The sequence below is a fragment of the Neopsephotus bourkii genome, unplaced genomic scaffold, assembly GCF_033783945.1.
Source record: "Neopsephotus bourkii isolate Nb327-2 ecotype Australia unplaced genomic scaffold, CSIRO-AGI_Nbou_v1 NB_95, whole genome shotgun sequence".
In the NCBI taxonomy this organism is placed as follows: domain Eukaryota; kingdom Metazoa; phylum Chordata; class Aves; order Psittaciformes; family Psittacidae; genus Neopsephotus; species Neopsephotus bourkii.
In genome coordinates, this window is record NW_026900612.1 from 1,099,695 (window position 1) to 1,122,581 (window position 22,887).

At 49.4% G+C, this 22,887-nt stretch overlaps 1 protein-coding gene across 1 annotated transcript; it reads right to left on the reverse strand.

Annotated features, from left to right (window-relative positions):
* Positions 1-11,714: 11,714 nt before the first annotated feature.
* On the reverse strand, positions 11,715-15,409 carry OTX2 (orthodenticle homeobox 2). Its single transcript, XM_061356100.1, has 3 exons — positions 15,200-15,409; positions 14,639-14,790; positions 11,715-13,270 (listed from the first exon to the last, which is right to left on the reverse strand). Exons 1-3 carry the CDS (start codon positions 15,294-15,296, stop codon positions 12,650-12,652), a joined length of 870 nt encoding a protein of 289 aa, XP_061212084.1. The 5' UTR covers positions 15,297-15,409; the 3' UTR covers positions 11,715-12,649.
* Between the last annotated feature and the right edge of the window lie 7,478 nt (positions 15,410-22,887).

Here is a 22,887-nt window from a genome sequence, read left to right on the forward strand (position 1 = left end):
GTTCCTTTATGTGATTAAACTGGTATGGAGGCCACAGCAATACAAAACTAAAAATGGGTGCATGTTCAGTCTCCAGTATGCAATGTGGAGTGCAGACAGTTCTGGGCAGTGCTACCAGAGGGGTGGGTGCCCCTCATCCCTGCTAGAGCTCATGTCACATGGAAATCAGGGCCCTTTATCTCTGCACATCCTGTCTCACCTCTGCATTTTGGAGACTATTCTTGCAAGGGAAAGTGATAAAACCCATATCAGGTGCATACATTACAGCACATCCCCCAACAGGAAATTTTAAGTAGATACTAGAGATTATTTGCACTGCAGCACTAGGCTCAGAAAGCCACACTCTTTCAATCTGGTACAGAAATACAGTGTGATGAGTCATAAGCGCTGAGCATATCAGGGCGTGCATTGATGTCACTTGTGGGGTGAGATGGGCTCAGCACTGTTGAAAAACAAAGCTGATGTTGAGCAAGGTCAAAGCATCATGAGTGCTGAAGCTCTTTAAATGCACTTGCAGGCTCTCTCTCATGAGCAAGTCATTGAATTCAGACTCGTGAAGCCAGAAACAAACCCATCAGCAGTCGTGGGCCTCAACTGAATGGACAATTTGTGCACAGAAAATGAGGAGAAAGTCTGTGGGTAAATTATTTGTCACAAATTATTTGCCCAGATCTACCTGACAGAGCAGCATTCTGCGTTTGATCTCTGTGAGCGACTGTCATGGGAATCAAAGGGAGTTTTGTCAGGGGATTAAGTGCAGAAGTTGTCGTCAAGAACTACATTAAAGATAAGAAATCCAGAGTGTGGGCCAAAGTGCCTAATCCCAGCACAACTAGTGAATTATTAAGTTGGTCATTTGACAGAAAGAGGAAAAAAATCCAACTGTTTTTGAGACTGCCTAAAAAGAAGTTTCTATTAAAATACAGCAGTTGCATAATGAGAAAGCAACGTGCAGTTCCAGCATGAGAGCTGAGCTCTTGTGCCAGTCACTGCAGCTATGGAGGGATGGCAGGAAAACAGCAGCTTCCAAGGGCCCCTTCTTCACAGGTATAGGATTTGAACCACCAGCACAAATTGCCAGGGAGAAAGCACAGTTTTGAGGTATCACCAGTAGCTTGCCTCCAGAGGCTTGAGATGTGCCTGAGACACTTGGCTGCTCCCAAACCAATCTCACAGGATCCTACCCTTACTGTCTTATGCCTTACTGGTAAAACAGGGATGCTAAGATCTCCCTTTCTGCCAGGAGTACATGACTGTTTTGTGACTTCTCTACTTCCTCCATGCTGTCCATGGTGGCTTGGAGATGTAGGAAGGAGTTGTTTGGAAGCAGCTTTGGGAGCAGCCCACTGTGGGATGGCAGCTGCTTTAATTAAAAACTGCTCAGGTTCCCAAAATGGGATCTCTTATCTTGTTCCTATTAGGCATAGGGCAAAAGAAAAGTGGTGAGTGCCATCATTCAGTGTCAGTCACAGCAAATACAGGATAATGACAGGAGAACATTCAGCAATTAGAGCAGAAAGCAAAGATGCAGGTCTCAGGCCACTGGAAATGCTGGTTTTCTAACAAAGAGCATCCTACAAGCATGGGAGCATCTGCATAGGCAGCTGACCATGAGGATGAATATGAGAAAATAAAAATCTTAACAGTCTCATGGGGAAAAAGTAAGAGGAGTGAGTGAAACACCATCTCCAGGAATTTTGCTAGGGATCCTGGAGCCACTGATAAAGGTATTTGATGAGCTGTGGGAACCCCAGCAGAATGAGTTACTGTTTATCACACAAAATCAAGAGGAGAGGAGGCAAGAGGTATTTGCATCACAGAGGTGGGAACTCTGGCATCATAAAGTTGTTTTGCAGACACCACCAAGTGCCTAATTCAGGTTCACCTCTGAGATGTATCCAGGGCACCTAAGTTATCACAGTGATGCAGACCACTAAAATGTTTCCATGAAAAAAAATGTGCATGTGGAAGGGGCATAACTCTTTAACACACAGCAGCTAGAGGAGTATGCATGACTGCTGATATTGACTGCCAACTTGTGAAAACACACATGGCAGACACTGAAAAGGGGGAGAGACATCATGACCTGTTTGTCAGACCAAAGCGATGAACAGACTTGCTGAAAGGTGAACCAGCCTGGGCTTGTTTGCTGACACCTCATTGCTTGGAGACTCACACCTTGCAATCCTCTGCCACTCTTTGGCAACAGCACAGTCATGTCTGCCTTGCATCCCTCTCCTTTATCTTTTTTTGCAATTCAGCTGACAAGAAACTCTTCCAAAACAATGGTGCACTCATGACTGCCCTCACTGAAAGCAAATGGTTTACAAATAAGCTCAACTTCCTATCACATCAGGGTGAAGGTCTGAAAACCATCACTCTACACATGAAGATTTGTTTTGGTGAAAGTTCTGCTGAAACATGTATCCTGCTTGACTTTAAACAACTGGGGAGGACCTGATCGCTGTCTTTGCCTCTCTTCAGATTTGTACTGCTTCAAAATCTAACAGCTGCTGGGCCAGGAAAATGGGATATTGAAAAAGTCATAGAATCATAGAATCACAGAATGGATTGGGTTGGAAGGGGCCTTAAAGATCATTCAGTTCCAACCCCCTTGCCACAGGCAGGAACACTTTCAACTAGACCAGGCTGCTCAAAGCCCCATTCAACCTAGTCTTGAACACTGCCAGGGATGGGGCAGCCACAGCTTCTCTGGGCAACCTGTGCCAGTGCCTCATCACCCTGACACAGAAGAATTTCTTCCTAATACCTAATCTAAATCTACCTTCTGCCTTTTTAAAGCCATTCCCCCTTGTCCTGTCCCTACAGGCCTTTGTAAAAAGTCCTTCTTCAGCTTTCTTGTTGGCCACTTTATGGGACTGCTCTAAGGTCTCCCTGGAGCCTTCTTTTCTCCAAGCTGAGCAAGCCCAACTCTCTCACAAGGAACTAAAATGGAAAATGACCCTTAAAGACCTTTAGATCTCTTTCTAGCCCTCTGATTTTTTTCCTTACGAATGAAAAAAAAATTTTGTGTTTATCTCTTTGCATCCTGTCCTGACGACATCTGGAAGAGGCTTCCAGCCATCTCAGGTAGTGGGGGCAGGCACTGGCTGCATCCACTGGGACGCAATCAGGAAGAAGAGATGTGCTGTAAACAGCAGCAGTCTGTGTGGGGCTTGTGTTTTAAACGGTTCAAGAATCAGTGTTAGCATATGTTAACCACTCTTTGCAGGGTGATCATTATGCAAATGCCTACAGTAAACAGGTAGGAAATCAGATATAATCAGAACAACCCCCTTACTCCCCTCTCCTGACACAGGAAAGTTGAGTCAATTACATTGCTCTGGGTACAAACCAAAAGAAGGCAGAATTTCAGACTGAAACCCCAGGTTTTCATTTGTCCTTTTGTTCTCCTGTTTTTGGTCTCTTACATAAGTCACTGGAAACTTCAGGGCAGCCTTGTGATTGCTTTAATTTTAAAGCTCCTAGAATAGGCTCATATGGCTGGTTCTAGAATTAACACTGCTTGTGGATATCTGTGATTGGAAAGCAAATGGAAAATAAGCACATCATGCCTGGTCTCCATGAGTAATTTGACTGTGTATAATATCTAATCTCTGTCTATTAAACTGTGGAATGAGTAAAGAGGCTGTCTGTTAATGCTGATGGGGACAGTTACAGTCACAGATTCCCAGTATGAACACACAAGCATCATTGGGTTCTCTGATTATCAGGAGACCTACACGTCTTCAGTGCTGCCAGGGAGTCACACAGCTGATTTCTGTTTCACACTCCCCCTCCCCATGGAGCTCAGCCCATCTCCTGCATTTGCAACACCTCAGCTTCTCTGTGTTCAAATGCCAGACACAACTGGTTGATTTGCACCATGTTCCATCAAGGGGTTGTGTCTGACATAGGAATGCCAGCCTGGTTTCTCATCTTCCAGCCCACCCATGTGTTGTAGCATCACCAGGTGGGTTGGGGAAATGTTCCTTGTTTGACCCTTCTGCCTTGTCCCCAGCCCAGCAAACATGATATCCATGTCTAAAGTCTCTCTGCACTCCCCTTATTATCCTGACACCAAAATTGCTCACAAACATAGCACAGACAGTGCTAATCCTCAGGCCAATGCAGATTGCAAAGAAAATTGCTTCTGCTTCTGCCACTAGTGGACCTCCAGGACCTGCCAGCAGTAAGCACTGCCCTTGTCCCTGGGTCATCTCCACTTGTTACCTTCCCAGCTGGGCTAAGGATACCTTCTACAGGGCTCAGCTCCTGGATTTAGAAAATCTTAGCCTCCCAGAAGTCTTAGAAAGGACCGCACATTTTCCTGCAGCAAACATTAAAGGCTGTGGCCAAGTCATAACAGCTCTGCTGCAGTATCCGGGCAAACGTTGAGGCAATTAAGATACTGCAGACAGAAGCATAAAAGCCAGGTAGAGGGATCTGCAGCCACAGTGGCCTTCTTGCACTCCATACAGGCCGTAGGAGAGTTGTGTGAAAAATGGGTGCTGAAGAGTCACCCTGGAAGGGAGAGACCTGTATATCCATTGGCACCCAAGAGTGCTACTTGAGGCTCTTTCTGCCTTTGATTATCACATTCTGACCCGATGGTATGGTGGTGAGGGGAGTCTCAATAAGCCCTCGCTGGCCAGTGATGCCATGAAGTAAAAAACTAAATGTCTAGACTAGGATTTTCCCTGGGAAATGACACATAAGGACTATTTTAATGTGGTTGCAATCAGTACAAGTAATTAAATAGAGGCAGTGAGGCTCTAATTTTGGTCTCAGTTCTACAGGAACAAGGGTAAGCTCTGTGTCTGCACAGCTGTTACCATCAAATTCCAAATGGCTCCAGCATGCTCTTCATTTTGAATTTTCAATCAATCCACTGCCATACCCAGCGACATCACAGACTTGCAGCAGACCTAGATGATCCAGCCATTGGCACAAAAATGCTGAAGGCTCCCCCCGAAACACAGGGAAAGAGACTCAGATGTCCCTCCTATGACCCCCTCTTCAGTCACCTCTCTCCCCTTTCATATGGGAGGCTGTGACTCAGAAATGAGCTTTGGCAGCCTCTAGCAGTTTGAGTTTCCCCAGCAGTACCTGCCAAAGGGGGCAGATAGTTTGCCCACCTGGAGAGGCTGGCACTGTGTCCCCGTCCCTGTGGCAGTGAGGCAGTGGGAGAGGATGGCCAAAAAGGAACAGTAAGAGCAGTGGTGCAACAGGGCTGACCCAAACCGCTCCAGGAAATTGTTGCCAGACATTTCTCAGAACTGGGTTACTTTGAGGATCCCAGCATTGTGCTAGCAGTGGGAGAGTGCCCTTGTTCCACTGCAGATGGACTCTTCCATGCACATGGGAAAGGCCAGACCCAATAACATGCTGTGCTTCTGCCACACTTGTCTTGGATGAGCTGTCAGCCTGGAGGTCCTACAGCCTGGAGGTCCTTCCACAATACAAATCACAGCAGCATGGGCCACCCATACCACTGGTACCCTCATCTCTGATGCCCAGTTCTCAGATCTCTCCTGGACAACATAATGTTAGTAGAGATCTCCTCTCCCACCTGATACAGGTATTTCCAGGGTTTCAGTGTCAGTGTCCCGGCCCTCTTCTGCCTGCTGACCCAGTGCTGAAGACTTCTGGATTCCAACCACGCTCCGTCACCCTTCCCACCATCCCACCACCCCAGTTCTTGCAACCTCACAGCTGTTGGGAGGCTTAGAACTCACCAGCCCATGAATGGCCCAGCTTTCCAAATGCCTTCCTCCTGCAGGGATGCTGAATCACTCGGGTTACCTCCCCAGGTGCATTTGCTTGCCCTTTGCTGTCCAGCTCTGCTTTTTTCCCCCAAGATTTCTGTACTCCGGATGCTTTTTTCTATCACTTCTCTCCCTTCACCAGCTCTGGCGATTCAGTAATTAACAATTTTGCCTGCATGTTCTTTCACATTGCTAATAAAAATTCTAAATAAAGCCAAGCCAGTGCTGCTTCCTCTGTGCAACACTGAACGAACACCCTCACAACTCACCACCCCCTTTTGCAGCTTTGCAGCCCCTGGGCTATACCCTCACCCAGATCAGCCTCCAGTAACTCCCCAGGTGAGCTTCTCTGGGTATTTCCCTAATGGAGCCTTATTTTCCTAAGGGGTCAAACCTGCAGCACCACATTCTGTGGAGGAGCTGCTGTAGTCCACAGGGTCCCCAGAAATCAGTAAGACACAGCAGAGCATAGTTACCTGTCTTTCCATCACAGTGGCATGAAGGGACCAACTCTCATTGATGAAAGGACACGCTGCTTTGAACAATAATATCAGGAGATAAACTGGTATTACTTCTGCTTTAAACTGCATCTGAAAGCAAAAATAATTTGTCACTTGTGAAGGGAATGAGGATGCAGGAGGACCCTGCCCTGGTGGGAAACACACTATGGACACTGGAGCTGCCTCTCCCCTCTGCACAGGGGAGGGATGAGGAAGGTAACTCAGCATGGACATCCTCAATGTGTCCAAAGGCTGATGCTTGGTAACACAAAGTACCTGGCAAGCCTTAACAGAAAGTCACAAGTGAATCAAGGCATGTCAGTAAGAAATTTCTTTTTTTTGGCATTGATATTCTGACCTCACAACCTTCTATGGAAAAACCAAAAACACTCCAAGTCTTGAAAACTCACCTGTGTCATTACTTCAGCAAAGTGTGTGTGAAATCATCTCCCAGCATCTGAGCTGCTATTAATGGCAAGTGATGGTGAAAGCACTGCTATTAGTCCTGCAGCTGCTCTGTGCTAGCTACTGTATGCACACAGAATGAGGTCCCTGTTGGAAAGGTAACAGACCAGAAAGGACTTTTGGGATATATTTTCTGAAGCATAAAGGAGATAAGTTGTCCTTCCCACTCCCTCATGCCCTCTCCTTCCTCTCCAGCCTGGTTCCAGAGCCTCCCAGGCACAGGGTTCTGTGGGGCATGTTGCTCCTCATGGAGGGTTAGATGATGCAACAGCAGCTCTGGCAGCAATACTGCATCACTCAATTATCAGCATCCATACGAGAATAAGTATCAGGGTCCCTACCTGTGAGCATGTAAAAGGAGGCAGAGAGAGAACCAGCTCCTCCTTGAAGCCAGATACTGTTCAGTTTTTCCAGCAATTAGCTCTCTAGGGATCTCTGTAAGGAGGTATCTGGTCTCACAGAGACACCTCCTCTCCTCTAGCTCTCCCTATAATGATGCTACCACAGCCTCCCAAATTTAATTACCAAGTAATTATAAATCACGTACAGTGGCTTGATCCTAGCAAGGGCTGAGTGTCACCAGGAGGTATTCAAGACTATGGAAGGTGTTTTCTCTGAGCACTCTGAGCCTGAAGGAAAGTCACCACTGGTACCTCAAACTCTGCATCCCTAACAGGGAAACCAGAAACCAGGGTCAAGCCCCATGACAGCACAGTGTGAGACCACACACATGGGGATGTGGTTGCCACAAGTCATCCTGTGACCACACAATGCTGTTCCCAGATTGATTTACATGAAGATGGGGAAGGGACCATGTTGAAGGAAATGCTTACTTTTTGGCACATCCCATGCAAAGAAGTATTTGCTAATAAGCTGATAGTCAGGTGCCCTGGCCACCTCTAGTGTGTTAGACCTTGCTGCTTAGAGAATATTTGATCGTACAGTATATCCATTAGGAGTCTGTAATCTGCTATCACAGCTTTTGAGAACCGTTGGAGCATAAGGAGATTTTTATTAATGGTTCATGAGCCTAAAAGTCAAAATTGACTCTCAGAGCAGATTGTAACAGTTTGTGTGGCATATATGTATTTATCTAGCTCTTCACCACCTCTTTCCCCCACCACCATCACCTCCCTCCACTCTACCCCAGTGCAGAAGTACAGCAGCAATAACAGGGATCTACCAAATGGCACTTTTCATTATATAACTTTCTGTCTTCCTTTCCTTTCCCTTTCCCTTCCCTTTCCCTTCCCTTTCCCTTCCCTTTCCCTCCCTCCCTCCCTGCCTCCCTCCCTCCCTCCCTTCCTTCTTTCCTTCTGCTCATACATCTCTCTGTCTGTTGATCCACCTGTCATTCCATCCTTGTTTTCCTCTCCTTCTGCTTCCTTTCCTTGTGTTTCTTCTCTTGCCCTACCCCTCCCCTCCCATCACATTGCCTCACCTTGCACAGCCCTGTGCCAGCCCAACCCTAACCCCATGCCCTGGCCCTCCAGGACCCTGTCCTTTCACCCCAGCATACCCACTGCCACTGGCAGTGCTGGTCACACCTGCAGGCAATGGTGCTGTAGGCACCAATATGCGCATTTGTGCAATACATGTTGACAATATGCATCAATATGTGCATTTATGCCATATGCATTGGTGCCACAAGCATTTATAGATATGCACTGTATGTGCATTTATGCTATAGGCATGCAAGTATGTATGCATCTGTATACCAGATCCATGTATGCATACGCATGATCTGAGCACTGGTGTAATCTGCATTTCTAGTTCTGCTCTGTCTGTGTATGTGTGTGGTGGGTGGATGTGAGGAGTGTGGCCATGGCTCGCCACAAATACGGTGAGCTGCTGTCCCAGATTTGGCTCCCCAGCACCCCTGGCCTTGCATGGTCTCAGGTGCTGGAAGTATCTGTCCTCATCTGCCCTTTGGGAAATGGTAGACAGAGCTTGGGAACCTTTTTAGCCCCTAAAACTCAGTGGGGTTCAGGACCCAAACCAAGCCCAAACTCAAGCCCTCCCAACCCCCAAACCATACCCATACCCATACCCAACTTTCCCAGTGTTCTTTGTAACCTTCACAGACACAAACTCAGTCCTACCAAACCCAAACTGATACCCAGACATTCAGCCCTATTCCTGCCACCACCCAAACCCCAGGTAAGGGCAGTGCCAGGGGTGTGAGTGTAAGTTTCAGGGGTCCCTGTGCCCTCTTAGCACCAGATGGCGAACCTCTGCTGTGAGTCTCTAAATCTGTCCTTTTTTTAGTAGCTCTCTCCCATATCCTTGGAAACTGGCAGTGCTCCTCAGCCCTGGGAAGCACAGTCACCCCAAAACTTGTCCCTGTTTTGGGGCTCCTTGGGCTGACTCATCCTTGGATGGGAGCAGAACCACCGTAGGTAAGGGCTTGTTACTGGGGAGAGACAAAGTTGTGTGGGCTGGTGCTGGCAAGGAGCAGGCAGGGAGTGGGCAGGGGTCAGGCAGGGAGTAGGAAGATACATTGGGCAAGGTGCAGGCAGGGGAGCAGGCAGTGTGCAGGCACGGTGCAGGCAGGGAATCAGACACAGAAACAGACCAGGAGCAAGAGGGGATCAGACAAGAAGTAGGCAGGGTGCAGACAGAGCATTGGTCCTGGAGCAGGCAGGAAGCAGGCAGAGGAGCTGGAGCCAGTATTTGAAGCAGCTTTGTTGTGGTTGGTTCAAGACTTCCCTCCTGGTTTTCTGCTTTTTCACTTTTGTTGAGTTTTGTTTGGTTTATTGTTTGTCTGGTTTTTTGTTTCCCCAGGTGGAAATGTCACCCTGGAGAACAGGAAGAGGATTCATGTATCTGTATTGGGGGGGCTGGTGAGACACCTCAAATCGAACACCCTCTTAATGAGCTCTTTGCCCCTAAATCTGGCTTCCCAACACTAAATTGATGTGGTTCCCCTAGATTTTCCCCTGATTTTGTTGTATCCAGAATTGCCTCCCACAGCCTGAGTTCAGAGGAAACGAATTCAGCTGGAAGGGAGATCTAAAATATTAAAAATGAAAATGAAGTTAAACCCCTCTTTATATAATATTTTGTGCTTGCCAGCTTACCTTGGGATTTTGCCCTTTGCCCACGCAAGTGCCCATTTAAATCAAAATCAGAAACAAACAGGTAGAGAAAATGTGGAAAATGCAAAAAGCCAGGGGAAATTCAGAGAAATTCCTGCCGTGAATTGGCTTTTCTGATAAAACCAAGCACTAGCTGGAGGAGCTCATCCCTAACAGACAGGGAAATACTCAGGGAAGAAAAGTAAAAGATAAGAGGAGAAAAGCAAAATGGGAAAAGAGGTTTTAAAGAGGCTTAAAAAAAAGAAGTCAAAAGCCTACAAAACAAAGAGCTCTTCAGGCAGGTGAGATGCTGCACCCCAGTTCAACAAGGGCTTTCTTTTTCGAAGCATATATTGTTTGAATAGGTTTTTTTTGGGGGGTAAACTTTGTTGGTTTGAATCAAATCAGTCGAGAAATTAAACTCCCCATGCTGTTGCCCAGGAGCAGCCGGTGGTGGGGACCCAGCCAAGCCAACCCCAGCGGCCTCAGCCTCCGCGTTGCCTTCTGCTTCTCAAACCTCCCCTGCACATATCCTCCATTTAAAAAGAATAAATGAGAAAATCACCAACTGACAAAACATGAAGTAACGTAAAAGCTTGCCTTCAGTCAGAGCCAGTCAATATGTTTATTTTAGAGTCTGATCTTTGCTCTAGTGGCTGGGACCATAAATGGTGCTGTGGGAAGCAGAGGGTCTGTGGTGCCCGCAGAGGAGGACAGCCCATTTGGGATGCAGGGATACAAAGCCAAGGTATGGCTGGAGAGGCACCATAGTGATGTTTGTGCTCCCTGGTCCTGGGGACCTCGGTGGGGTGATCGTGGCCACACAACAGTGGCCCCAGGTGACTCACAGGCAGGAGGGCACTGATGACAATCCATGGGGATGGTGGGTGACAGAGAGCAGGATGATTCTGGATGCCTTTTTCTGTGTCTCTCTTTCCAGGGGTCCATTTATTTGCTGCACTACATCCAAACTGAGTTCAGATCTCAAGCGACCCTAGCAATGCACATGAGGAGAGAGGGGAAAAAGAGGGAGAAGGACAGAGAAAGAGCCACCAAGAGCAGAGGGCCTGCTCCTGCATCACAGTCACTGTGGCTTCAACTTGTTAAATTGTAGCTTAAACACTTATGCCTCCTTCCTTCCCCAGCACCTCCGCTCTGATGACCCTGCCCGATCACAGCCAGGTCCCAGCTTGTCCTCTTTGGATCAGCCTGGGAAATTTAGGGCTCTCCTCAAACACAGCCAAGCACTCACACTTCCTGGGAGGCCACAGAGCAAACATGTTGCTCCCCACTAAGAGATTTGGGAAAGCTGAAGGGTAAAGTCATGTTACCCAGGGTCTGTTTGTAACGAATGTTTTTTTCCTTAGAAAAAAAAATAAAATAAAATAATCCCACCCTTAATTTTGTGTCCTTCACCTCGGGGAGCTGCTGGCCAAAACCCCTTTGTCTCAGCCCTGTAGAAGCAGACGGACTTTCCTGGTCCCAGCCGCAGCTGAGAAATCCCCGCGGTAGATGGCATCGCCTCTTTCTGTCACTCGCTGGATGCAATTAAAATGGAAGACAACCATCAAGTGTGCTAGAACCATTTTAATATAATTATACATATCTGCCAAATCCAGGAAAAAAAAAAAAAAGGTTTATGCATATATATTTTTCTTTCAGTCAACATCTGCAAGCATAAACGACAATTAATTTCTTGGTTTAAATTCATCCAGGTCAGAGCAACTGCCCAAAGTCCTGTTGGATTTGATGGCTACTACCAGCATGGCCAGCAGTAAGTGAGCTTCAGAGGAATTTAATGTCCTCGGGTTGGGTTTTTTCGGTCTTTCCTCTTTCATTCAGTTTGTTGTAAAAAGTTTCAGTGCAGTTCACCTTGGGTGAAAGCGATCGTGTTTTTGAGGGTGTTTTTTTTTTTTTTTTAAATATATATTTTGCAATTATTTTTTTAAAGATGATGATAGGTAATTCAGTTGCTCTGAATTTCACTTATAATTATAACCTATTTAAATCACAGCAGAACCCCCGCTGGTGCGGAGTTCATAGTTGCATACAATACAGGAGATCACAGTTTTGAAGTCTAGCACAGATTAAAAACCACAGATGTACCATTTATATAAGACACACACTGATTGTCTCTTAAAAACTACATATTGACTCCTTATGAACATTATCTTCTTTTTTTTTTTTAATCTTTAAATAAAGTAGTGCAGCTAGGACAATCAGTCACACAACCCACACAGCCCTGAACCAAGTTCTCCGGGTGCCAACTTGAGCAAGTTGGGTGTGAAACGGTTGGATGAGCTCGAGAACGAAAGAAAGAGGGAGGGAGAAAAAGAGAGATGTTGTCCATTGCAAATACTTGAACCAAGGGTTGGCTAACACATTGGAAACCTCTGGGTGAAGGATCTTTCCACACACACACAAAAAAAAGAAATAAAAACCTAGACTTTTTTTTCTTTTTTTTCTTTTTTTTTTTTAAACTGGCCTGTAGGTGAGGTGGTCTCCCACCTCTTCCAAACAAAGAAACCCAACAATTGCCTAAAACTAGAAAGAACACAGACGGGTCTGTCCGTTTTCTGCTCACTAGATGATCTGTCCATTTAAGGCCTTCTTCCTCTTTTTTCCTCTTTATTATTCCTTTTCCAGAGTGTCTGAGCAGGAGATAAGTCTGAACAGGATAACACACAGTCCCCCTCTTGTTGCTGTCGGTTTGTTTGTTCGTTTCTTTGTCCATGGAGTTATTTTTCTCTTTAATTTAACCAAAACCTGACTAAAACTGGAGCGTTCAGCCCAGCCTGTTCGTTCTCGTCATGATTTCTCTTGTTATCACAAAGGTTCTTCACAAAACCTGGAACTTCCATGACGATGTCTGGTCCTTATAATCCAAGCAGTCAGCGTTGAAGTTTAACTTCCAGGAGGCGGTTTGGTCTTTATAATCCAAGCAATCAGTGGTGGAGTTAAAGCCCAAACTGGAGGCTCCATAGCCCTGGGTGGAGAGGGACGCTGGAGACTGGTTGAGGTGGCTGGTGACCGCATTGGCACCCATGGGACTCAGGGTGGCTCCTGGTCCAGGAAGCTGATGGTGCATAGGGGTCAAGTAAGATCCACAGTCCATCCCTCCAAAATAGGATGTCGAGCCAGCATATCCTTGACTGTAGCCTGATGCCTGGGTATAGGTCATAGGATAAGATCTCTGCATGCAGGAGGAAGACGTGGACAGGGGGTCTGAGAGTGGGGAGATGGATGCTGGGCTCCAGATGGATACAGGAGCACTGCTGCTGGAAATGGTGGGGACTGAGGTGCTGGAGGGGGGAGTGAACTGCCCACTGGTCCCGCTTTCCGAACTCACTTCCCGAGCTGGTGAATTTTTCTTTTTAGCTGGCCGTACCTTGTTCTGGCCCCCATTCTGCTGCTGCTGCTGCTGCTGCCGGCACTTGGCTCGGCGGTTTTTAAACCATACCTTGTGATTGAGAGACAGGGAGGGAGAGAGAAAAAGCCTCATATTAGGGATGTGCAGGCAAACTCAAGGCGGGAAAGAGATGACAGCGGGGAGACCTCACCATGGAGGGGGGAATTAAAAGTACTCCCCAGCAAGCGGAGGGCTGCAGGCTGCTGCAAAGAAAAGCTCCGGGGCTCCCCCTCCCTGAGATCATTAGCAGTAATAACAAGTGGAAATGAGCAAATCAAACTGCTTAATAAGGTCACTTTTTGGGGGAAGCGCTCCCTTATTTGCTGCTTGCCAGACGGGTACCCCCAGGAATCACGATTTAAGGCCTATTGAAGTCAAGCCCTTAATTAGAAACAATAGAGCATCAGAAAGGGAGGGAACAATTAGGGAAACAGAGGCAGGGGTTGGTGGGGGATGTCTCTTTGACCCTCTAAATAGGTTTTCTACTCTTACCCCCACAGCCAGGGCTGTCCCTCCAGCCCAGCTCACCCTCTCTTAGCAGGAAGCAAGGGGACTGGACCTGTGGAGGAGACATGCTGGGGAGGTTTTGTGGGGAGAAGTATGGGACTTGGTGTGTGGGGATCCTGGTCTTGGGCTGCATGCTGGGGCACGGCACAATGCAGCTTCTGAAAGCCTGACAGGGAGACAAGCAGGAAGGACGGCTTTGGAGCTGCCCTGAACCAGCTGCAGGGGTGCTCTGGACCCGTGCTGGGGGCAGGATGCTCCTGCCCTGGCAGCAGCACCTCCAAAATGCTATGTGGATTGGGCCCCTGCAGGCTGCTTGCAGAGGAAACACAGACCAGCTCCAGGAAAGAAGTCCCCTCCACAAAGGCTTCCCACCAAAGTCCTTTCAAAGGCAGAGGAAGCCCCCAGTCTGTACTGGTGTGAAAGGGGATCGCAGTCTGGCCCTACTCCAAGGATGTAGTGATCCATGGGAAGGAGGGGATCCTTTACAGCTTCTGCAGGGGTCCCAGGCTCCTGCAGGGCAGGCTGGGATTTGGCACCCAGGTCAAGGAACATTGTGGGGGTCTGGAGATGCTGGGGAGATCTCTGCAGCTCAGAGGGAACAAGGGATTGGGAGGGACGTAGAGGGATGCCTCAGGATCTGGGATCCAGGAGCTGCATGACTTCTCCCTCAACGCACTGTAAAGATGGTGGGTCACACTTCAGCCCTGGAGAAGCAAACTGCCATTCTACCCCCCACAGTCACTGCACACTCATCTATGAGCCTCCTTCACCCCACAGGGGCTTGATTTTGCTCCAGCACTGACCCCATCCCCTGCAACAGCCAACTCACCTCCCTGCCAGGCACAGGACAGCCCAAACCCTCCCCACTGGGATGGAGGTGGGGGACAGGTCCGGTGCCACCTGATTTCCTACCTGGACTCTGGACTCGGGCAGGTTGATTTTCAGGGCCACCTCCTCCCGCATGAAGATGTCGGGGTAGCGGGTCTTGGCGAAAAGTGCCTCCAGCACATCCAGCTGTGCCCGGGTGAAGGTTGTGCGCTCCCGTCGCTGCTTTCGGGGGGTGGCTGAGAAAGAAGCCAGAGGCCCTGGCTGTCACTCAGCAGCCCCTCAGCCCTGTGTGATCCCTCCAGCTCCCCCCCCCCCCCCGTCCCGGGGGTATCCCAATTTCCCCCTCTCCTGCCTCTGGGCGATCCTGCCCAGTCCTCAGCCGCCACTGTGCAGCAACCCCACCTCCGATGCCTCTTCCCCGTCTCCCCAGGATGGGCCTGAAGCATCTGCCCCCCACCTCCAGAAGATAGAACAGGGTCCTCTCTTTGCAGACCTTCTTCTGGATAAGAATTTGACGGTGAGGTAGAAGAGAAAAAGGGGAATCCCACGCAACCCACCTACCCCAGCAATCAGATCCCTGGGCATGTCGTACGTCCTCCGTGGGGCAAAAAAAAAGGGGGTGGGGAGAAGAAAAGAGTGGCTTACCAGGATAACCGACGGACGGATGCAACAAATCCATGCCCGAGGTTGTGAGACTCAGGCCATTGACTGCATAAGGTGGTTGCTTAAGATAAGACATCATGCTAAAGTTGTGGCGAGGAGGAGAGTTGGCCGAAATCCGGGCGAGGGGGAGCCGCCCGAGAGAGCGCCCTGCCTGCCCCGGGCGGTGATGGGGGACCGGGGGGGCAGCCGGGTCCTGCGGAGACGAGAGAGGAGGAGGGAGGGAAGGGGGGGGGTGTCAGGCCAGCTCGCTGCTCCACAGCTTTTGTCCCCCGCTGCCTTCCCCCGACAATCCTTCAGCTCGTCGATCCGGACCCCAGCCGGATTTGGGAACTGGGAGAGACTGACTAGATAAACGCATCTCTCCCCCCCCCCCCCCCCCCCCCCAAAAAAAAAGAGCTAGGAGGGGAAGGAAGGAGGGGGGCACAACCCAGCCAGTAATTATTACCCGAACAAAACCCCCCATGCCTTCAACTGCCCGCATTGTACGGCAGCAGGGGGCATTTGCATAGGATTCCCGGCCGGGCATCGGCTAATTGTCTCAAGCAAAACTTGATTGGGGCCATTGGCAGACACAAAGAACCCCTCGGCTAAATAAATAATGCAGATAACAAAGCCCAAGGGTGAGAAACAAAGAAACAATTCAAGAAACCTATCTCTCCCCTAGTCTCTTGCAAGGACTTTAATTATCCCAGGTTTGGGCAGCAGTCAAACCTCCCCCCTTTTCCCCTTCCCCCCGACGTTGCTGCATTTCAGAGCTCACATGCCCGCTCTGGAAGAGACAAACTTTTCTGCTCTACCTCCATCAGACCAAGTCTACAGTAATTTCCACCGGCCATTTGCACCTAATTAGTACTCTGGGTAATTAGATTTGGAGGCAAGTAACAGATTTATTAGGCTTTTAAGAAACTCTTGATGACTGAGCTGAAGCTAAACAAACACCTCGGTGGTGGGGAACGGCCCTGGGGCGGACAGCTTCCCGGGCCCGGTTCCCCCAGTCCCCGCTTGGTGCCCGGGGCTCCCTGCAGCGTTAGTGAGGGGCACCCAGACAGTCACTCCCCAAAGAAACGGCCGCCAAGGGGACATCCCGGTATTCTTGAAAGGGTTAAGACTGTTCTCCCATGTAAAATATATATTTGCGGGTGTTTTTTTTTTCTTTTGGGGCAAAATTTCTCCCTTTCCGTCGTTCTCGGCAGCCGTCGGAAAAACGAACTCCAGCACAACTTTCTCTCCAAGCAATCCCAAAATTCCGTGTTTCAGTTGATAAGTGCCCACGGGAGCGGAGCCGCTGCCCCGGGAGGGCTGCACGCTGCTGAGGGGCTCCTGCGGGACCCCCGGTGTCCGCCCGGCCCAGCTGGTGCTGTGTATCTGCAGAGCGGAGTTTCCACTTTTCCCCTCGGGGAAGCGCTTTGCCGCCTTTAAATGCGCTGAGCGGGTGAGAGGGCGCGCATCCACCGCGGGGAGCGCAGGGTCGGGCTCCGCTTTTAACATCGCTCCCCGAGGGGAAGCTGAAGAGGAGAGGCTTTGCGGGGGGGGCGAGCCCCGCTCCGTACCGAGGTCGGGGCGGCTTTCACCGCCAAATTTTTGCTACCGAAAGATGAGCAGGAGAGGAAAGCTGTGTTTGCTGCCCTTTTAAAAAGGAGCAAACAAACAAAAAATTACAGCTAACACCACCTAAAAAAAAAAAAATCCAACCAAAACCAAAAAACAAACCAAACCTAACCAAAAACAAACAAAAAAACCCAACCCCACAAACAAACGAAAAAGCCAAAACAACAGCAACAAAACCCCCCAACCCTAAACCTCCCCTTCGTTTAAACCGGCGGCATCACGCCGAGGCGCCAGCCCGGCGCGGCCGCCCGCGGAGCCGCTTGCCCGCGGCCGCGCATCCCGTGGCAGCCCCACAGCCCGCGGAGCAACGGCTCCCCTCCACAATCTGTCACCTTTCCCCCTCCTCCTCCCCCCGCCCTGCTCCGCAAAGATCCCGGCTACCAGTTGCTTTGCCCTCGCTCAATAATAATTACCCCGTCCGAGAATTAATTATAATAAATGTTTTCTTGATAAACTAACGAGATAATCCGGGCGGCACACGCTCCCTAATTACGGGCCACCGGCCCCGGCTCCACTGATCGCTGGGGCTGATTAATGTAAGGCGGCGATCCGCGGCCGAGCGCGCAGGCTGCGCCTCTGCCCTTGGCTGAGGGCGGCACGGGGGGGGCTGCGCCTAGTCGCGAAGCAAGAGCGGAGAGGCTCCGCGGAGGAGGGAAGGTACCGAGAAAGAGAAGGATATTTGGTTAGGTCTATTTTGCGAACCAGAGCTCGGTTTCCTGCCCGTTCCGGACTCTGCCGCCCTTCTTGCACCTTTTAAATTCTTTTTTCTTTCTTTCTTTTTTTTTTTTTTTTCTTCTTGGAGGGAGGGTTTGGGTTGATATTTCCCAACATGGAATTTCCCCCCCTGTGAGAAAGCTATGGGGATAGACCCGCTACTGGCTCTGAAGCGCAGTTCTTTGAGCTTCGCCCTCCGAACCTCAGCCCAGCTCCTCGACCGCTGGCCCCGCTCCGCCACGGGCAAACGAAGGGGCCGGCCAGGAGCCGTGGAAAGAGGTCGACCTCTGCCGCGGAGCTGCCTGACTTGCCTCGACCTCCTCCCAGCCACCCGGCCGCGGATTTAACCACTCTTTAATTTTTATTTATTTTTTTTTAACTAGAGTTACATCTTTTCAGAACAAATAAATAATAAAGCTCAACTTCTCACGGGAGCCGAAATCTAAATAAAACTCTGCAGCGAGGGAGGGTTTTAGCTCACAAGAAACTTGTGCAGGTGCACAAGGACTTCCCTGACTTTCTCTTTGTGCAATTTAGAGAAGAGAGGCCGGGGTGCGGAGCAGTGCGCGTTATGTGCACTCGGTGTCTTTGGGACGCGCTTTCCCACGGCTTAAAAAAAAAATAATAATATTAATAATAATAAGGTAAAAGAGGTGGAAAACAGCTCCAACCCCTCGCAGACCTGGATGCCAATTCTTGCCATCCATTTCACCCACACCGAGCAGTGAAGCTCTGACCTCAAATCCTCGGAGTTTTATCTCCCTGCTATTTCCAGCTCGGTTCTCCGGCCGCCCGCGGGTGCTCAAAAACACCTTCGCAAAATTACTTTGCTGAGTCGCGAGGAGAAGGAGGAAGGGGTGTCTCAGGCAGGAGCCGAGAGAGAGGGGAAATTTATTCCCAGTTATAGCTAATTTTAAAAGTCCACCTTGGCGTCAGCAAATAACTAAAAGCCAAAAGATCAGGCCGAGAAAAAAATAAAAATAAATTATGTACCAAACGAAATCGCTGTGCGGAACATCCCAGGCACTGCCGAGGAGGCGGGGGACGCGTCTCTGCTCCTCTGCTTTGGCCCTTTGCCCTTCACCGGGCAGCTCCCCGTCCCCGCCGAGGCCCGAGCGGTCCCGCCGGCCCCGGCTGCCCCTGGTCCGGGGCTGCCTTCTGCCTCCTCTCAGCCCGGCCAGGCCTCCGCAGGCAGCCGCCCGCTCCCCTCCGTCTCACAACTACCGACACAATGACCCCTGCACACAGCTTCTTTTAAAGAATAATAAAATAATACTACTATTACTAACGATATTAATTTTAACTCCCCTTCCCCAGTGTTTCCGCCCACCCAGCGCCCACAGGAAAGATGGAGAGAGCCGGTCGGACTTACCTGCGAGCCTCGCCGGAGCCTCGGGCAGGGTTGGGGCGAGGGGTGGGAGAGCCCCGGCTCCTCGCCAAAATCAGGCCTCGGGCCGACCTGGGAGAGAAAGCACAAAGCGGGAGGTTAGAGAGCTGCCGCATGCACAAACCCACGACTTCGGGGGGGAGGTAGGGGGGAGGAAAAAATATTTGAAAAAGAAGAATAAATGGGGAGAAAGGGGAGGAAACGGTGCAGGAGAGGGATGCAGGGATGCTCGGGGTCTGGGTTCGGTACATACAGAGCTGGCCGGTGCTGAATCTGGTCGAGTGATTTTATTTTTAATAATAGTGGCAGAGTGCGTTGGAGCTGAGGTCTCTACCTCTCTCGGGAAGCTTTGCTGAGAAAGAGCCTCTCTGGCAACTTTTTGACGCAAACTCTCCAACCAATGGCAGGGAGAGAGTGATTGACACATCTAAGCCAGGGGGAAAATAATAAAAACACACAACAGGGGGAGGAAAAAACAGGCCGCTGCTGTACCGGGGGGACAATCAAGCGAGAAATAACAGCCACCGAAATGACACTAGAATATACATTAAAAGAACCTGCTCGGTTTAAAAATATACATTGTGGAGCAGAGAGGATGAAGTCATTGCAGAAATTAATGTGATGGGCAGCAGCGAGGGCGTTAACGGATTGCCCTGGGAAAGGGGGCTCAGCAAAAAAAAGCGTAAAAACACCACCAAAAGATATTAAAATATATAAGTAAATATTTGGGGAGGGGAGAGTGCGGGGCCGGCCAGGAGCCTTGGTGGAGCAACGCAAAGCTGGGAGAGAGGAAACCCGGGGAAGCAAAGTGGTGTCATCCCCCAGAACAGAGGGGAAGGGGGTGCGGGGGGTCCCCCCAAACCCGGCAGCCCCTACCTCACCCGCCGAGGGGTTCGCGTCCCCCCTTTCGCCTCCCAGAGGCCAAGCGTCCCCGAAGAGAGGGGAATGGGGTCACCTGGGGGCTATCAATGTATTTTAAATTATTTTTGAAGATATGTGCTGATGATGGTGCAGAATAGGACTTAGGCAGCGGCGCTGCCTCCCATTTTCAAATAGGGACGTGCGCATATTTTCATGAAAATAAATTCGATGAGGCAAAGAGGGGGGTGGTGTGCGTGTGTTCCCGCCGCCGAGCAGAGCCCGGCCGGGCGCACCGGGGATAGGCACCGCGTCGCTCCTCCGGCATCTCCCGTCCACGCTCAACTTTTCCCGGGTCAAAGAAACCCGAAAATAAAGCTCTGGCAAAAGGCAGGAGGACGGAGGCGGCTGAGGTCGGAGGGAGGGAGCGCTCACACACTTTCCTCACTTCTGACAATGGGGGAAAATCCGCGGCGGCTCGATCATTTTAAAGGGGTGACCTATGTTAATGAAGTTATAGCAATTAATTCGCCTCTTTGTGGCTCTCCCTGAACTGGGCTGGTGCAGTCCGATGAGTTTGTCCTTGGGCTCTGGGGCGATCCCAGCGCTGTGGGTGCAGCCTGGGCTGGCGGCTGGCAAGAGCAGGTTTGGGGTGCTCGGCTGGGTGGGGGCTGGAGTGTCGGCTTTGGGATGGGTGTTTTGCTTTCCTCCGGAGAGGGGGAAGGAGGGGACAGAAGGGAGGGAAGGAGAGGAGGGGAAATTAAACAAATAAGCAAGCAAACAAACAAACTACCTAACCCCTCGCACAGAAGCAGCGCAGCCCTGTCCGCCGGAGCCGCTCCCACTTCGGCCGCTTTTGGTTTTCTTTTTTTGGCGAGATGACTTCGCGGAAAGTTGGTACCCGGGTATTCCCCCGACCCCTGGAACCCCCTGGGCCCTCTGCTCCTTGGAGTTCTGTTTTCGGTTCTTGTATATATATATATATATATATATATATATATATATATATATATCTTACACCCCCCCCCCTTCCCAAACCGTGAGCCTCTTTGGGGGGCCTTCTTGTGGTTTTGCCTGTTTAGTTGAGAGGGGTTTTTTTTTGAGTTTTTTTTTATTTTATTTTTGTTTTGCCTTTTTTTTTTGGGGGGGGGGATTATCGAGGGGCGGCTGCAAACACACACACACCACCATCCCCCCAACAATTTGCAGCATCCCCCATCCTCCCTCTACCCTTGCACAGAGATTCGAGCCGGGTAAATCCTTCCCTCTCACCTCCCCACATGTCGCCGGGCCACGCCACGCCACCCCTCAGCCTCCCCTTTTGCAGCGCACCAGTAATAAATATCCCGATTGAACCCTTCCCCCCCACCTCCGCCTTTGCCATCGTCTCCCGCCCCCACATATTATTTAATAACCTTAATCCACCTTGGAAGAATGAGAGAGATAATTCGTTCCTGTGTATCCTGACTAGGAGGGTATTTTAGAAATCGATTAAAAATAAAAGGAAAGAGAAAAAATAAATAAAAGGAAGAAAGGGGTGTTTGGGGGCTGGAGGAAGCTGTGGCACAGAAATAAAAATCAGTGCCTGAAGAAAGTAGCTGGGAGAACAGGTTTGGAAGCGCAGTCCTTGCTGCCCAACCGGGCTGGCAACCCTGCCTGCAGCTGCCCATGCTGTTTGCCCTGCCTGCAGCCTGGCAGGGGCAGCGGGGCCAGCCCAGCCTCTGCCCTCCCCCCCCCCCTCCGGCCTGAGGAGCTGGGAATAATTCGCCCTGCCAATAAAACAAGTGGCTGAGGTGGACAGTGTTCCTTAAATAAACAAGGGTCTCTTTAAAATTCCCATCCACTTCAGATGTCTAAAGTAAGATTGTGATGATTTTGTCACGGTTTGGTAAATTTACCCCTTTAAGAGGCTTTCATAAATCCCAGAACACACCTTCAGCCAGATTTGAATATAGATTTAGGTTTTAAAACCCAGAAGCTGGGAACACCGCTTTATCAAAGAGAATTTCCCTTTAGCTTAGCGATGTGTCGGAATGGCTCTTGCAAAGATTGGATCTGAGAGGGGGAAAAAGGGGGAACGTTTTCTCCTGGAGCAATCCTGCGCACATTTTGCAGATGCTTCTGCCTTCAGCCTTCTGCAGCTCGGGGAAAAGTTGCAAAAAAAAAAAAAAAAAAAAAAAAAAAAAAAGAAAAGAAAAGAAAATTGTTGCAGCTGTAAGAACTTGGTGGGTTTTGTTATTATCATGATTTTGAATGATTTTTTTTTTATTTTTATTTTTTTAACTTTCCAATCTCTTCTGGTCCATCTGGAAAGCGTTTCAGAGCAGGTACAGTAGCCCCAGAGAGCCAGCCTAGCACGGGGAGTGAGTGGAGATCTGGAATTTTCTGCTCTCTAGGAACTTTGTGCTCAGAAAACCAAAATCTGCTTCTGGGATGAAAAGAAACTGTAACTTCTGCTTCTCAGTAAGTTCTCAAAGTTTCCGATGCCAGTCGGGTTACAGAACCATTTTTTTCTCTGCATAGCTGTGTTTCTGCTCTTCTCTTTCTCCCTCTTTACTTCTCCTTCCTCTGCTTTAATGTACGACTCCTTACTAACGGGACCGGTTCGCGAGTGCTTTTACCGCCGTGTGTGTCGCTCTCCGGGCGGCTGGCTCTGAGCTCTGCCCCGGTGTATCATGACCAAGGGGGAGGCGGGGAAGGGAATAAAATATTATTTATTCAAGTCGGATGAAAGTTAAGGAAGGAAGAAAAAAACCTCCCAAAATGAACCGATTTATAATTTGTCATCTTTGTAGCCCTGATAGGCTCCGGAAAGAGATGCATGCTCTGCACTTGTAAGCTTTTCCCTCATCGGATTTGTGTCTAGTTAAAATATTCCAGACTTTCATTGAAGTTTATCTCCAATTCAATTGAGGGTTGTTAATTTTTTTCTCCTTTTTCTTTTTTTTCTCTTTCTGATTTATATATATATATATATAAAATAAATATATATACTTAGTTTGACACTTCCCTCACCCCAAAATCTCCCTTTTGGGGGTACAAAGCCAGGGACACTGGCAAAACTGTGTCACTTCGATAAAAGAGTCGGATTCGTTTTAAAATG

What these genes read in the sequence shown, in the direction of transcription:
- OTX2 (XM_061356100.1), bottom strand. Translation starts at nt 15,296, where the DNA reads ATGATGTCTTATCTTAAGCAACCACCTTATGCAGTCAATGGCCTGAGT. An exon ending in TCCGTCCGTCGGTTATCCTG is followed by an intron (nt 14,791 to 15,199) that starts GTAAGCCACTCT and finishes CTTCTTTCTCAG; the next exon opens with CCACCCCCCGAAAGCAGCGA. An exon ending in TGCCCGAGTCCAGAGTCCAG is followed by an intron (nt 13,271 to 14,638) that starts GTAGGAAATCAG and finishes CTCAATCACAAG; the next exon opens with GTATGGTTTAAAAACCGCCG.